The 15,716-nt window shown below is 42.6% G+C and overlaps 2 protein-coding genes across 14 annotated transcripts in view; both read right to left on the bottom strand.

The window, feature by feature from the left end:
• The window catches only part of pcnt (pericentrin), a 30,325-nt gene extending 23,976 nt beyond the window's left edge, over positions 1-6,349 (bottom strand). For 8 of the 11 annotated variants that reach the window (XM_070546826.1, XM_070546831.1, XM_070546827.1 and 5 more), the window contains exons 1-7: positions 6,157-6,334; positions 5,306-5,335; positions 2,678-2,851; positions 2,188-2,325; positions 1,382-1,531; positions 464-1,299; positions 47-391 (exon numbers count right to left, since the gene is read on the bottom strand). In XM_070546826.1, the coding sequence (XP_070402927.1) occupies positions 47-391; positions 464-1,299; positions 1,382-1,531; positions 2,188-2,325; positions 2,678-2,851; positions 5,306-5,335; positions 6,157-6,204 (1,721 nt within the window). In that variant the 5' untranslated portion in view covers positions 6,205-6,334. Of the gene's footprint in view, positions 1-46; positions 392-463; positions 1,300-1,381; positions 1,532-2,187; positions 2,326-2,677; positions 2,852-5,305; positions 5,336-6,156 lie in introns of all 11 variants that reach the window. The other 3 variants (XM_070546834.1, XM_070546835.1, XM_054742163.2) reach the window with 1 other exon arrangement.
• A 1,727-nt stretch (positions 6,350-8,076) lies between these two features.
• atg9a (ATG9 autophagy related 9 homolog A (S. cerevisiae)) lies at positions 8,077-14,838 on the bottom strand. 3 transcript variants are annotated; one of them, XM_015969685.3, is made up of 20 exons: positions 14,651-14,838; positions 14,350-14,399; positions 13,672-13,816; positions 13,552-13,595; positions 13,415-13,479; positions 13,173-13,322; positions 12,944-13,085; positions 12,682-12,822; positions 12,485-12,605; positions 12,165-12,340; positions 11,967-12,089; positions 11,667-11,854; positions 10,218-10,371; positions 9,918-10,097; positions 9,635-9,844; positions 9,333-9,556; positions 9,075-9,192; positions 8,716-8,986; positions 8,409-8,554; positions 8,077-8,304 (listed from the first exon to the last, which is right to left on the bottom strand). In XM_015969685.3, the coding sequence occupies exons 3-20, from the start codon at positions 13,772-13,774 to the stop codon at positions 8,296-8,298; spliced, it is 2,565 nt and encodes an 854-aa protein (XP_015825171.3). In that variant the 5' UTR covers positions 13,775-13,816; positions 14,350-14,399; positions 14,651-14,838; the 3' UTR covers positions 8,077-8,295. The 3 variants fall into 3 exon arrangements, with proteins under 3 accessions (XP_015825171.3, XP_054598144.2, XP_054598145.2); XM_054742169.2 differs by having other exon boundaries at positions 11,967-12,340; XM_054742170.2 differs by having other exon boundaries at positions 11,967-12,340; positions 14,594-14,733.
• Between the last annotated feature and the right edge of the window lie 878 nt (positions 14,839-15,716).

Below are 15,716 nucleotides of genomic sequence, written 5' to 3'. Positions count from 1 at the left end.
TGGTGTGTCAGAGCAGGACCAGACATCACAGTCATGAATCCACTACCTTCTCCGTGCTTCCTCCAGCTCTTCTGCACTCTTCATGAGTTCCTCCCTTAACACACCCAAATCACGCTCCTTCAGAGCCAGCTCCTCGCGGAACTCCTCACACTGCTGATTCAGTAACTGTTTTTCCAAGTCCATCTCTCCAAACTGCCGCTCTGACATCTGGCTGAGCTCCGTCTCAGCAGAGGTGGAGTTGTGAGGCCACTGAGAGAGGGACTGAAGACTGGAGTGGACAGCTTCTGGGACACGGTCCTGTGAGCTGACGACGCTCTGGTCGTCTGCGTAGACTCGGTTAGAAATCGACAGCAGAGGCTGATCTCCAAAAACATCACTGTTGAGCTCAAAACTGAAGAAAGACAAAGAGTTTACTTTTGCTAGCTGTGACCTAGTATCTGAGTGAATGAATAACTTCTCCCACCTGCAGTCTGCAGACACGTCCAGTTCACTACAGCGTCCAAAGCTTTCATTTAGCCCTGAATGTGCAGGAGGAGCTGAAGACAGGTAACGCTCCATCAGCAGGTCACCAGGTAGGGACTCATCTGCACTAATCCTCTCAGCACTAAAACCCGCTTTAGCTCGGTTCCCGTGATTCTTTGAAGCTTTAAGTCCTTCAACCTCCTCCTCTCGTTTCTTAAGTTCTCTCCCACTTTCATCCAGCAGCTGCCTAAAATGCTCAACCTCTTCTTTGAGCTCCTTCATCTCCTCCTGCTGTCTCAGTTTTTCTTCCTCTAGAGCTTGAAGACGCAGAGCGGAGTTGGCAACTTCCTCACTAAACCTCCTCTCTGCGTCTTCCTCCACCTGAAGCTTCTTCCTCAGCTGCAGCACTTCTTTGTTCAGCTTCTCCTTTTCCTCCTTGTGCTGCTGCATCTCAAGGCACTCGGTTTGGACTTGGCTTAACTGGATCTGAAGGCTTTGCAGATGCGCCTCCCTTTCTTTCCACTCCTCCTCCCTCCCTCGCCGCTCCTCCTCCAGTAACAAAAGCACATGTTGGTGTTTCTCTGTCTCCTTTGCTAGTTCTTCACTTTTGCGGCGGCTGTTCTTCCGCTCTTCTTCCAGCTCAGTCATCAGCTTAAGCACAACGGCGTTACTGTCAGAGCTGAGGCCTCCAGGACGTGCTTTTCCAGATTCCGTTGACGTTCCTTCCTTGTGATCGATGATGTTTGGGAGTTGGGAAGAAAAATCAGGGTGATGTTCTGCATCTCTACAAACGTCAGGCCCTGACGGACCTTTAATCCGTAGAAAATCTACGCTGGCCTGAAGGAAATAGAAAACAGAAACAAAACTTAAATGTTGTTCACAAACAAGATTGCAGAAAACCAGGCTGAGGAACCATTACCTGCTGGATCTGTTTCTGCAGAGCCTGAATCTGCCCAGCGAGCGACTGGGCCTCCAGCTGCACCTGGTCTCTACTCACCAGGGCTTCCTGAAGGTTGTAGCTAAGTTTGGCAATTATTTCGTTTCGCTTCTCAACAGCCTCCTGTAATTGCTGTGGATGCAGAAGAACCACTCAGTTTTACTCCGATCCTCTTCACTCGATTTTCTAACTGATATTTCCAAAACTTCTTGCAGCTATATAAACATTCAATAATGTCGCTGATGATCTGCAAGGCCTAAACATCAGCATGTTGCTTTATTTTATTTTTTTAAACGAAGACGTAAATAGCCAGAGCTCAGAAAACATACAAGATTCATAACATCAAATAATAATTAATGCAATATTAAAAGCCTTTAAAGTACCGGGACAATGGAAAAAACAAATAAAACGACCTTTCTACTCCATCACAGACAGAGCTGTAACTAGAAAAACCTTATTATGAATAAAAGACGCTGAGCTTTACTGAAGCAGCCACGCAGAAGTAGAGTTAATCTCCTCGTGGGCTGATGATAACAGGAATTCAGCGTTTTAGTCAGACAGATTGTAATAATTTAACAAGACTTCCAGTGTCTTTGCTGGTAACTAGAGCATGAAGAAGAATCTAATTGCAATCCTAATCATTTATACAAAACTATTCTGATGAGCATCAAAACCATTTTAAAGGTCGTAACAAAACTTTAAATGTCTAAAAAATGGATTACACCAGATTTCTTTATTCAAGAGTCTCATTCAATCTGATTATAAGAACTAAGATACACGATAAAAACCTCAAGATGCTCTTTTCCAGTAAGAGCAGCAAGCTCCTCTGCTCTCAAGTCCTCCAGGGGAGAGGAGTTCTGCTCCGAGGAGGAGGCCAGATCCTCCTGGTGCTTCTTCTGCTGAACCTCTGATTTCTCTGGGGCCTCCTAGAAAAACCAACCTGTGCTTTTAAATCAGCAGCATCAACAAAAACATCAGCAAACCCCTAGCATATCTTCTGTGTAACCTGCGACTCCTCAAAATCAAGATAACATGGAAAAGCAGTGAGTTGTGCTTAAGTTAATCCTAACCAGGTTGCTATGACAACAGGCCCTCAAGGCAATGTGATGGTTAGTGACCCAGTTCTCTAATGTATATTTATCAGAAAGAGGGCATGAACAACACATTAATGAGCACACATGTAAACAGCCCGTGTGAGATAAAAGCAAAACAAACAGGTTAATAAAACACAAACGCTCATTAAAATGAAAGTCTGACATCACGGCTTCAGCGGTTTACCTCATGGCCGGACTCGTCTGGTCCTGTAGCTCTGGCCGATAAAGGAGCTGGTTCTACGTTACGGTCTTGCGTCGAGTTGTCATTCTTCGAGACAGTCTGGCCCTTCCTCTTCTGCGTCTTTTTCGCCGTCCCCGCACTGTCGCTTTTCGCCCGCTTCTGTCTGAAGCTAGCAAGCTGCGCAGGAAGGACAGTGAGAGGTAGATGGATACATAGGTCAGGACCACTGAGCACCACCAAACTACCAGCATGGTGAAGCTCGAGCGTCAGAGCTTTAAACAAAGACACTAGAGTCCAGATTGATTTTCAGTGAGTGATTTCCTGTAAGGAAATGTAGATGAGATGTGAAGTTTCTGATTGCAGGAAGGAATAAACATCGGATTTTCTTCTACACGAGTCAGCTATGAGGAGAAAAAAGCCAGCCAAGCAAGAAGAAATCCCAAAATAGGCTACACCATCACCTGTTAGGACCGCAAAGTTCTGAATGAGATGAGCAAGCTAAAAATTCACAGATCCCCAGAGAACTGCAGCATGTCCATGGGAAGAGCAGATTTTAATGAGTCACACTGAATTAACCTCAGCAAACCAGAAATGGAGAGAAAAGGATAAAAACATCTGCCTTTTTCATTTTGCAGACATTTCAAACTGATGTTGTGCAGGAACTTTTCACATCTTCTCTGAAAGTCCCTGAGATGATACTCCAAAGTGAAAAACATCATCCCAATGCTACGTTAACTCCAGAGGAACAAATTAACCTCAGACAGCTTCTCTCTGCAACACACCCCTCTTCTGGCACGGCTCGTCTGTAAGCTGCTTAAATCAGATCACAGCACTGGTCACAGAGACAGAGACCCAGACTGAGTTTTCCATCAATATCTGCCAAATGATTGACTTCTTTCCTTTCCAGAAGCATCACAGAGTTGTCCATTTTTCCAAATCAGTTGTGCTTTGGTCCAGATGTAGAACTGGAAGTCTACTGAGCCTCCCATGCTGAAACTGGCTGCTGAAGCAAGTGCAGAGTAGAGGGATCCGTAAACTCTGTGATGGCATATGTCTAGACCAAAGACAGAGGGTGGAGACTGGAACATGAATTCACACGGAGAGGAGGAGACAGAGCTCTCTCTGTGTGTGCACGCTCAATACGATTTGACGTTACATTCTCCCAGGAGACCTACGTGTTGCTTTATGGGATGAGTCACATACATGATGCATGAAATTGTGTGTGTGTGTGTGTGTGCGCATTTGTGCCAGTGTTTCTTCTGTTTACGCGTCTAGTCACAATATCAGAACGTGGGTTTCTACTCCTTTCAGCACCACAATACTCTTTTTATCATTCTAAAACAAGATTTAATTCAAATTAAACATTATTTTTCTGAGAAACCTGGTTTCAGACTCACATGTAATTAACACCAAACCCAACCCGCTTTCCTGGCTTTACTATTCTGCCTCTGCTTGCCACAAAACATCACATCTCAGAAAGACATCATCCAGAAGAGCTGTGTTCAGCCCAAGGCCACTTCTGCACCACTCAGATTCTGACTATGCAGCTAGCTGAAGCTCTCACAATAATAAAATCAGTTTTAATTGGGCTGCTGAATACTGCAAAATGTTTTAAACCATCAACAGACTTGAACAGAGACCCTGTTTTGTGTTTATCTGTGGTGCTGTACCCAGGACATGCATCCAATGCTGCAACATAAAAAAAAAAATCTGCTTTTTTTGTGCAGCGAACAGTACAGACAACTGACAGCACTCTATCACCGTAGCAACATAGTTTATGCTAGACTTACAAAAACCCAGATTTAATCTTACAGATGCACTGCACCATCTGATGGCCTGTAATCAGTACTGCAAGGTCCATGCTCCAGTTTAATGTACTGGAACCATGTAGAAAAGGTGTGATTCGCTCAGAAGAAAAGTGTTAAAGATCTGAAAGGCTGGCAGTAATCACAGAAAATTTCTGGAAAGCATGACGCATAAATGCAAACTGGTGCAGCCGTGTCACAATATTTAATTTACTTGGTTAAGGTATTACCCTATGGTAAATGGCCTGTATTTGATATAGCGCCTTCTGGAGTCCTGGAACCCCCCAAGGCGCTTTACAACACAACCAGTCATTCACCCATTCACACACACATTCACACACTGGTGGGGATGAGCTACGATGTAGCCACAGCTGCCCTGGGGCGCACTGACAGAGGCGAGGCTGCCGAGCACTGGCGCCACCGGTCCCTCCGACCACCACCAGCAGGCAACGTGGGTTAAGTGTCTTGCCCAAGGACACAACGACAGCGACAGACTGAGCGGGGCTCGAACCTGCAACCTTCCGATTACGGGGCAAGCTCTTAACTCCTGTGCCACCGTCGCCCCAATAAATAACTGCACAATTTAAACTTGTAATATTAAGGCCAGCTGTGATTCCCAGTGGGGAAAAAAACATAGCAGTTGGGGGGACAGGGCATCCAGAATATTCCACAACATAAAACTCAAAGTCCAAATATTGGCAGAATTATTGTGACAGGCAAGTTCAAGATTGAAGAAAAACGAAACGAGTAAAAGCAAAGAACCAGCGATTAACAATCCCCTAACACTCCAACGTCCTTGGCAGTGACCACTTCTTTAAAAACTTACCGACCGACTCCGAGGAATGTTGGAGGATTTCTGCCAGAAGAGACATTGGTATTACTATTACCAAGGCATTTGTAAAGTACTGTGCATCTTATCAGTCTAATAAATAGTTTACATGTCACTCACTGAATTCACTGCAAACATATGCAAGGATGTAAACAAAGACATATGAATAAAATGTGTTTTGTATGAAATTTTTGGCCAGTTTGTCTTATCTATTAACAGGAGGTCATTCATGATCACTGGCTCATTACTAATAATAGGACCGATCTATATCAATGTACACACTGTTCCTTGCTAAATTGAATTATGAAATTACACTCAGTTTATCCCAGGAATAACCATTTAGATGTCTGCTTTAGGGAAAAGCACCGATTTAACTTGATTTTATTGTTCTGAGGCTGGTAAATTTAATTTCTGAGCATTTCAGCTGTAGACATGCTTATTGTTAGTGTGTGCCTGATCAGCACCTAACAGCAAAGAAACACAAACCCAAAACACAACATAACAAGTAAATGCATGCTACTTAATAATTAACTTTTCCACCTCTACACCTGCGTTACATACATGTTAAGGTGATTTTAGTCCATCACTCACTACGATAAGAAAAAAAAATGAATGACTTGACTCGTTAGCAAATCAACATTACACTTACAATTTTACCTACCAAACCGCCGCAAACGTGCACTGTAAACGCATGCAACTCGGTGCAATTCACAAACTAAACACGAAAGTTACGAAGATAAATCAATAATTTATTGTGTGGGCGCGGTTAACAGTGTGACCTGTGACACAGGCGCAAAGCTACGACAAAAGAGTTTGCTAATTGTTAGCATAAGAAGTTAGCAACAAACCTTAGCTCTCCCAGCTTCTAATTTCCTTTGTCGTTCATCTTCATCCATGGCTGATTTTAAATTCAGCAGTAACCAGTTTTAGGACATGATTCTCAACGAAACACAATTAAAACACAGCAGGACTTTCTTCCTAAAATTACTTAGGTAAAACAAATATCTATTCAGATATAACTGCTGTCAACAGACAATTTTCAATATGGCCGCCAAGTAGGTTGAGCTCCACCCTCATCGAGATTCACTGACAAAACTGTCCAATCAAATTTCGGCCCTCAAAGGATTTTGCCAATCAAAATGCGTCTTACACAGAAGACCCGCCTATTTATGGCCCTCCACTCAAAATCGGAATCTTGGTAACCAATCCGGATAGAAGTTTTAAGATCGACATCTTTGTTATCCATTCAAACCTGGCGGGAAATGGTAACTCCTCTTGTGTTTTTACAGGATGGAAGTACTGAAAGGGAGATAGAAAAATTAAAACTGAGTGAAATTTAATCACAATGAGTTGTGAGAAAAACTTGCATTCTCCTTGGAGACTTCAATAGCGGATGATGCAGCAGAAAATTACTTTATTAGCCCTTTCTTCATTGATCATCGGTGTAGCGGTGCGCGTTCACACTCCTCGGGATGACACACACGGCCCACTGCAGAACTTTATAGAGATAATTATACCAACCAAGTCATGAATGTTGCTCTAGGATATTTTGCAACTTTTTCACGAATTTCCACCTTAATCTAAGACAAACTGTCGCCTGCACAAGGTCTTGAACCCTCAGATTAAAAGTCTGACGCTCTACCGACTGAGCTATACGTATTATTGAAATAGTTGTTCATTAAGTCCAAACAAATTTCAAATATTGATTAATCATATAAATTGATAACTAGTACCTTATAATCTCCACATTCAGCTTAAAAATCGTGCTGCTTCATACAGACAAAATAGTTGTTGTATTTAATCGATGAATTCATCACTGTACAACTTATATTTTACAGCATTTATAAAATACAAATATTGACAGATATGACTTAAACTTTCCTGATCCTTATCTCACCCAAACAGCAATGTTCCCAAGTCCCAGTGCAAAACACTACTAATATATTTGATTCATAACCGTCAGTCTTCATGGCACATCTCACTGATACGTGAATAAATTAAAAAGATCTATACAAAAGCAAACAACCCAAGTTAAGCGACATCCTGTGTGTGGAAAGAAGTTATTAAAGTGCATGTTTTTAACTTACAGAATTGTTTAACTGAAGAACTGCTAGGATGTTTTATAACCCTGTTCACAACTGTGCATTTTGTGAAACAAAACAGTATTTTATATGGTAAAAAAAACAGTTCGCTATGAAATGCGCTCTGAAAGAATGAGCAGTGAAGCAAACCGTTGGGTGACACCAACCTCAGACGTTTACATAAATCATCACACATCTTCTGATCCTGGTCTTGCTGACTTTCTGTAAATAACTGATGCTGCTCTGTACACTTTCACAACCACTTACCTGGGCAGTTAGGGCAATGTTTCTTTACATTTTAGAAAATTAATTTGTAAAACCAAATACAAACAATAAAATGTAATTTAAAAGTTAAAAGATTGATTTTAAACCTTGCTGCTCTTACGTCTGTCTATCTAAAGATGTCAATCCTTTGTTGAGAGGAATTATACATTAAAGACTTTCCCATTTGAGTTTAAATGCAACCTAAACATAATTTTACCCAATAAAATGTGCAAACTGTTGGCAACACAACAGAAAATGTTTCCGGTGCTTTTCTCAATGTAGCAACAACACATGCACTTTCGTTTTGTATTCTTTTGATGTTTTTAAAAATGCTTAGAGTGGTTTGATGTTTGACAGTGGCTGTAGGAAACAATTTGGTCCTTCAGGTCCTCTTCTGACAGCAGAATGTCACCCAGACTGTTTGTTTAGGCATGTGGAAGTCCGTAAATGTCACAGGTAAACAATTTAATGGTCAGCTGTTCCACATGGTTTAACTTTTTTGAGTCTTTCAATGAAACCTTCTTGCACGATCTGGCCTTCACATCTGCAGAAATAGAAGAGTTAGTGCTGGGGAAGATTTGGATAAGGGTGGTGGTGTGTTCAGATGTCAGCAGGGCACAGATGCTTATTAACATGGCTTGATTATGTCATCTGGAGGGAGGAAAGGAGGGAGGGAGAGAGAGAGAGAGAGGGTCACAAATTGTAGTTTTTTTCCAGCACACATGCAAAGTAAACCTATTATGAAGAGTGTTTACCTTGTGTATGTGAGGAGGCGCCTCATCTTCTGAAGTCTCCTCAGGTAGAGGCTCATGGTGTCGGGATGCTGCCGTCCCGTCCTCAGCCCATCCACCCATGGGCATACGAGACGTTCTCGCCACCCTGCCCCCTGCACCAAACTGGTCTGGAAAACAGAAAACATCAAATAGACTTCAGAGGATGTATGTTCACTTTACTGAACCAGAGTAAAACCTGCTGACGAAAATGTACAAAAATATCTTTGAATCGAATCTCATTTCATAAGAGTAAGAAGCATTAGACAGTAAAAGTCAGGATTAAACAGACCTGCAGCAGGTCCGCTGTGGCGCCGCTGGCTGCTGCTCTGTGACCTCGCCCACTCCTGGCCCACCGTGGCACCTCTGGTGGCGGAGGCTGAAGCCGAAGCGGCACTCGGACTTGAGGTTGCGGTGGGGAAAGTGTGGGAGCGAGGGAAACTCAGAGAGCGAGCACTGGGTTCACTTCTTACTTCATCTGGGATGCTGTCGCTGCTTTCATCGCTCTCCTGACGGTGCCACGTGTGGCGTGATGGCTCACCACGAGACTGCTGCTTGTGAAGCTTCAGGAAAAGGAAACAGGATAGATGAATTTGATATTCTTTTTAAATGTTCAGAATAGATCTCACATGCGCACACATGCAGCTTCACCTCATGCATGTAGAGCGCATGGATGCTCATTTCAGTGGAGGCATACTCCGACAAGACCAAACTGGTGAGCTGCCCCTCCCACGCGCTGCTGCCAGAGCTCACAGTTCGAGCGTCGGTTCTTCAGAGAAAGCAAAAGCAAAAAGAGGCATGAACATGGGGCAACGGGGATAGTGAAGAGAAAACATCACATATAATGTTTGAATTTAAAATTCAGCTGCAACATTTTTAGCTGAAGAAGCCTGAAAGGTTTTCACTCACCCAGAACCAGCCATGGTTCTGCCACTGCAACCACCAGCTCTATGAGCAGCACTCAGACTGCCTCTCAGGTACAGACTGCTGCAGATTGGTGAAAGAGAACGCAGGCCGGTCGCTGCACTGTTGATTCCAGCTGCTGCATTATTCATCAAAGAGCTGTTGCAGCCAAAATGAACCGGTGCCAGTGTGGAGGGGCCCGCCAACATGTCTGCAACAAGACTCCTCGGCTATAAAACAAGAGTCAAAGAACAAGTTCATCGCAGCTTCTGAAGAGGTCAAACACGAGCCGTGATTCGTGATCTTACTTCAGACTCTGATAAGGAGAGAGGGCGAGCGTCAGGCCCTGCCGTGGCCTCTCTGTGGACTCGTTCTTTCAGCTGGTGGATGAAGTGGGTTGTCTCTTGAGGAGGCTGCCACTGCGGGTTGGTGATGGCAAAGTGCATGAGGGACAACTCTGTCTTCCCGTCTTCTGCTTGTTGGTAGATGGATGCCTCGGTCTCGCCTGCTGACATCCACTGCAGAGAGAACATCATCACTCAATACACCGCGTGTGTTAACACCAGCATGCATTTGTGTCTTCTTCCTCACCGCGGGATGTCCATGCTGTCTTATGTCCATCTGGGCAAAGGAGCAGGTGTCACCGACGCCTACCACTTCCACAGTGAAGTTCCTGAAGAAATCTATGATCTCAAGAGACTTTCTCCTCAGACAGAAGATGAGGATGATGGGAGTCACCACCGGACTGAGCAGCTCCTCTAGAATAAACACCTGGAAGTGAACAAACAGGAAGTTAGAGAACAAACCTGAGTAAATCTCGCTTCACAGTCCTCTCCTGAGGATGAACCACATTCGACCGCCTCAGTAAGTCACCGAGCCTGAGTTACTCACTGCTTTGTACTGGAAGAGCTGTGAGAACTGGTCTCGGGTCTCATATCTGTGGGCGTTGCCCTGCCAGTGGTCGGGCATGTAGTGGATGTGAGCCAGGATGACTCGCAACAGCTGTTCAGGACAGAAGACCATGAGCTTATCAGGAATAAATGACCTGGGGAGACACAGGTGGAGGGAAAGAACGTTTACACTTACCATCGAACGTTTACACTTACCATCAAATCAATGATCTACAGTAATGACTACGGTTGTCACGGTGTGAAAATTTAACCTCACGGTTATTGTGACCAAAGTTATTACGGTTTTTGGTATTATCGCGGTATTTTTTAAACGTACATTTTCAGACAACTAAATAAACCCTGTATATCAGGAAAATATTGTCCTGTTTGTGTCTAAAATTTGTCTAAAATGTGTTATTTTGTAATGATGTTGTTTATTTGTTTACATTTTTTCCCTTTAGTCTTTAAAATACCAATATTTGCCCATAACTTCTTATTTTATGTCTGTTTGATGTCATCATTTAAAAAATGTTAGATCAGATGATACTCAGTACTCAAGTAGCCTTCTAATCAGATACTTTTTTTTACCCTTACTTGAGTAATAAACCCTATATCAGGAAAATATTGTCCTCGGTTTGTGTCCTTCCAGTGAGCTTGCAGAAGTGGGGAAAATGTCATCAGCCAGTAATCATTGTTAAATTCATAATTATTCTCGGAGAGAGACCAACTCTGATCTGCCCCTGGGAGCCCCGTAATGCATAGCGTTATTTCAACATGGGTGTGTCCGCGACACGGTTTATATGCAGGTAGCGGCGCTGCGGCTGCTTTATATAGCGACTCGTTGCATTCTCCCTCAACCCAAATCCTCGGATCACGCATTTTAGCTAAAACGCTAACGTTAGCTTGCCTTGCGTTGACTGTAGAGTTGTGGGTGATGGTCACGCAGATGTGTCATGAGATTTGAAGCGTTGCTGCCTTTCACAGATACTTCTTCTGCACGTGCTGCAAACAGGAGCCGTCTTCTATCAACTGCCCCTCGACATTCTTCAAATATCCAAAAGATGCCCGTACTTCCAACTTTGTCTTCTTTGAGGGATAATAAATGTCCTGAGCACTGCCATCTCCTCTTGGCCATTATTTCAGCTTTAGCTTCAAGAAAGTTTAAATAACTAAGTGCGCATGTGCCACCGGCAACTTCAGCAGATGATACGGTGGCTGGTAAGGGTCACCGCGCCTACACCGCAGCCACGGTAAACGCATCGAGATAATATAGTTTTTAAAACAAGACGGTTATTGTTATTGTCAAATTTTTTGCCGAGGTTTACCGCTACAACGGTTACGTGAAAACCCTAGAACGACTCAGATAAAACTGAAGCATTTAGCCTCTTTTTAGGCTGTTTTGGGATTGTGACCTGATGGATTTCAGCTGACACGTTGCACTGTTCCATACCTGCAGACTGTGATACACACTCCTAGCAGTGTGATTGAGGAGAGAACATGTTCCACTGCTAGAACGTCCTCATCATAGATTGTCAGGGCAATAAGAACTGCCAGGAGGGACCCGGCAAAAAACGCAACGTTTTTGGCGACTACCATCAGCAGAGGGGACAGGAAGCAGTTCATGTACTTGGATGCAGCCTGAATTAAAAATAGGAGAGGAAAATGGTTATTTGCTCACTCTACATGCAAACTATAAATGAAAAATCCTAATATCTGATGCTTTTGGAGAAGGTTCAGGTGGTGAGCTGACCTTGTAGCCTTTGCTGAGGCGGGACATGAGTTCATGGTCCAGTTCATTAAAGTGACGTAAATAACATCGACCATAGAGAGACCAGCATCTCGCCCCCAGAGAACCGGGCTCTCGTTTGATCACCTGGGTGCACAAACACAAGCTGCTGCTGCAGAAATAAAACTTCAGAGCTCTGATGCGTGGATGTGGAGCGCTTACCTCGGTGTAACTGAAAAAAGCATAAAGAATCTGCCACACCAGGATGACTGGACACAGCAGCAGATTAGCAATCCCAATCCAAAGGATGCGAGACGCCAGCCGGTCGGCGAGCTCGAGCCTGTTGCCTCCTCTCTTATACTCAGGTTTTAAACTCCACTCGTTCTCAAACAGAGAGCCTACAGAAGCGGAATGAAAAGCTCTGAAACTTGTCACAAACATGCAGACACGGGGATGTTAACATGCATGAGTGAAACATCAGTTTAGCTACAAGGTCTTGAGTCGAATGTAATAAAAACAAATCAAAAACACTTCTAACTCACCTGGTCCCCAAAAAAAGATGAGCTCAAAGTTGTACTTAAGACCGCGAGTGTAAAAGACGCACTCTCCGAGCACCGGAAGCCGAAATCGCACAGGGAGGAGAGATTTGTTTACCATAGCAACCTAGAGAAGAACAGGAAGCACATCTGTCATCTGATCAGCTGTTGAACAGTCACCATGCCAGCAGAAATGTACACACCATGTAGTTTTTAAAGCGGAGGATGCGGTGGTAAATATCCAGCTCTGTCAGTTCTTTTTTATGAATGCAAATCTGGTGCTCCTTCTGGATCTCGATGATCCTGGCCTGAACTTCCTGCCATGTTGCATAGGGGAGCTCAGACTGCAGCACGGAGCACAAGAAGAGGTTAAAGGTCAGCCTCTGATGTTTGTAAACATTACAAACTTGACTGGATGTTATTTTGAAAACACCAAACAATTGAGGACATGTTGTCTCATCTCACCATGGACATCTTGAGGGCGTGGATGTAGAAAGATCTGATCTCCCAGTAACAGCAAACGTTGTAGATAAATTTGACAAAGCGATGTAGCCAAAACACCCCGGAGATGATCAACACGAAGATCACAAACGTGTTGTCTCGAATGCTGCAAGAAAAACAATTCTTTTGTCACAATCAGGCAAATCTTAGTGTGGAAAATGTAGATTTATTGTGAATAAAATGTCAGACTCACTGAGCGCTGCAGACATCCACTGGGAGGAATGCATCAGGCAAAGTGACTTTAAAAGAATTAGTGTGGTTTACAAACTTGTTGGCAAAAAGTATGTCATAATCCACGCAGTTAGCGAGGAACACGGTGAAGCCAACCACAAACAGCAGCTGACTGCGGGGGGGAGGTCGGGACCAAACAGCAAGGATTAAAGAGACGAAAGACAAGACGTCAACTATAACATGACTAAGGTTTATGATACGTACACCAGCTCAAAGATCTCCCCCAACAACATGCAGGTGAATCCATTCTTCTGGTGAAGATTATAGACGTGGTGAAAATTAAGGAACATTGTGAGATTATTGGTCTAATGTAGTTGTAACAATCGTGTAAAAAAGGATATTCTTTGAAAAAACAGGTCCAGGTTTTCAATGTGATGCCACTGGGCTGAATGACAAGAATCGTTGATAAATAAAGACGTTGTTGGGCAATATGTGATGTCATTTAAGTGTGCATGTCATACATTTGCTTCCTTCGGCCACGTGCATCAGCAGGTTTTCTTCTCCGGGGGGAGAGTCGCTGTAGGACGCTTCCAGGCGCTGGTACTCTGTGTCAAAATGCGCCATGGTGACCGGGCTTGAGTCTGACTGAGCAGTCACAACTACAGGCTGGAGAAGGTATCAGAGACAAGGATAATCATTACCAGCTTTCTTATCCTGAACATCCTGTAGATAACACAGGTAAAGACAGAGCTTTGGTTTTGGAGCTGCCACCAGATTTCTGTTGATAACAATAATTTAAAACCAAACACCTTGAAAAAAAGAGCACCTTCAGTAATACACCAGATGCTTATAAATGTTTGAAATGTCAAAACCAAATTAGAAAATAGATTTAAAATGCCTTATGAAACATGATCTGGGGATGATATCAAATGAGAATCAGTGGAGGATATGAAACTCTGTTGCTTCATACTGCAGCTCCCTTTGAAATCATCAACTAGAATTGATTAATAATGAAGTAAATGTGATAAAAGTTTTTTCAAACCTGCTTACACGTTTAAAGTGTTGCTATAAGCACTGAAGAGATCCCAAAGACACTCTTGGAACTCAAATTTTAAAATCACATTAGGAAACATGTAATAATAATAATTATTATTATTATAATTATTATTATTACAATTATAATAACAATACAGACTTACATTATTTGGAGTATGGCCCGTCCCATTTTAAACCGATAGCTCGTGTCCAGCTGTAATAACATTCATATATATTTTACTTTTAAAATAAAAACTATTCAAAAATAGCCTCTTTCCCTAATAAAATTCCATCCTTACGATTTTGACAGCTTACACAACACACAAACACACACAATCAAAGCAAAACTTACTCCAAATGTCAGTTTTATGTTATTTATGCTAATGTTTATTAGCCATGACTAATTACCTGTAAAACAACAAGAGACGTTTTCGTGCTTTGACACAACAGGCCTGCCTCTCCTACCTCTCCTCTCGGTCCCAGCCGCATGGAGTCCACGCCACTTGGCTCCTCTTCCTTTACTGGGTGGGTGTAGAACAGTCAATCTCCTGGAATTTAAGATAACTATATTATTTTTCGTTTCCTCTGTGCTCCCTCTCGACGTCAGGTACGAGACAGTTTCATTTTCGAAACGCCTAGCTGCGTGCAGCCTGTCATCAGTGAGTGACAGAGGAATTATCCAATCAGAGAAGGACTTGTCTGACGAAACAGAAAAAGGGTGGGATCAAAAGGTTTTCATCTCTCCACTCCTTTCTCCCCCCCCCCCCCCCCCAAAAAAAAAACTTTATTGAACAAGGTCATAAGTATACAAACAAATAGCATACAAAATTGAACCAAGAAGATGCAACATGTGCCAGGGGGTGCACTACAGAAATGTTACACACATCCAAATAAATTATAGGTGGTGCAAATAGTTATAGTTTTTTAAAGCTTTTTTGTTTAGTGATCCACTAATCAATTTTATGTAAAATAGAGTATCACTATAATAGTGCTTGAAATTAGGTTTTTGGTTACTATATTTGCATTTGTGGAGATAGAATTTAGCTAGAATAATTAACAAATTTATAACAAAGTATACACCTTCATTTCTGTGCTTGCGAAAAAAACAAAATACAACATTTTCCCATTTTAAAATGAAGTCCTTGCAGAGCTGTCCGATAATAAATCTCTCCACTCCTTTCAAGTCACCGTTTTTAATGAATACTTTACTGCCACCGTGTGGTCTTTCTCTAGTACTACAATCATGTCGGATTTACAGAAAACAGTTTTTGCTCATTTATTAAATTGATTGCATAATCATGTGAATTATTGAATGTTATTTAGAATAGAATAGAATAGAATAATCCCACAATGAAGAAATTCACTCGTTACAGCAGCACATACAATTAGAGAAAAGGATGGAGGAAAAATAAGATTGCAGGTAATTACACAAAGGCAGTAAGCTATTGATGTACCTTCAACAATGAAAACAGCAAATAAAAATAGAAAATCGAGTTTTTAAAAATATGCAGCATAAGGGACACAGACATAC

The sequence above is a fragment of the Nothobranchius furzeri genome, chromosome 18 (assembly GCF_043380555.1).
Source record: "Nothobranchius furzeri strain GRZ-AD chromosome 18, NfurGRZ-RIMD1, whole genome shotgun sequence".
In the NCBI taxonomy this organism is placed as follows: domain Eukaryota; kingdom Metazoa; phylum Chordata; class Actinopteri; order Cyprinodontiformes; family Nothobranchiidae; genus Nothobranchius; species Nothobranchius furzeri.
Note: the sequence above shows the minus strand (reverse complement) of the source record. Positions and strands in the feature narration are given on the sequence as shown.

What these genes read in the sequence shown, in the direction of transcription:
- atg9a (XM_054742169.2), bottom strand. Translation starts at nt 13,774, where the DNA reads ATGGCGCATTTTGACACAGAGTACCAGCGCCTGGAAGCGTCCTACAGC. An exon ending in GTGGATGTCTGCAGCGCTCA is followed by an intron (nt 13,086 to 13,172) that starts GTGAGTCTGACA and finishes TTTTTCTTGCAG; the next exon opens with CATTCGAGACAACACGTTTG. An exon ending in GTGTGTATCACAGTCTGCAG is followed by an intron (nt 10,372 to 11,666) that starts GTATGGAACAGT and finishes GTGTCTCCCCAG; the next exon opens with GTCATTTATTCCTGATAAGC.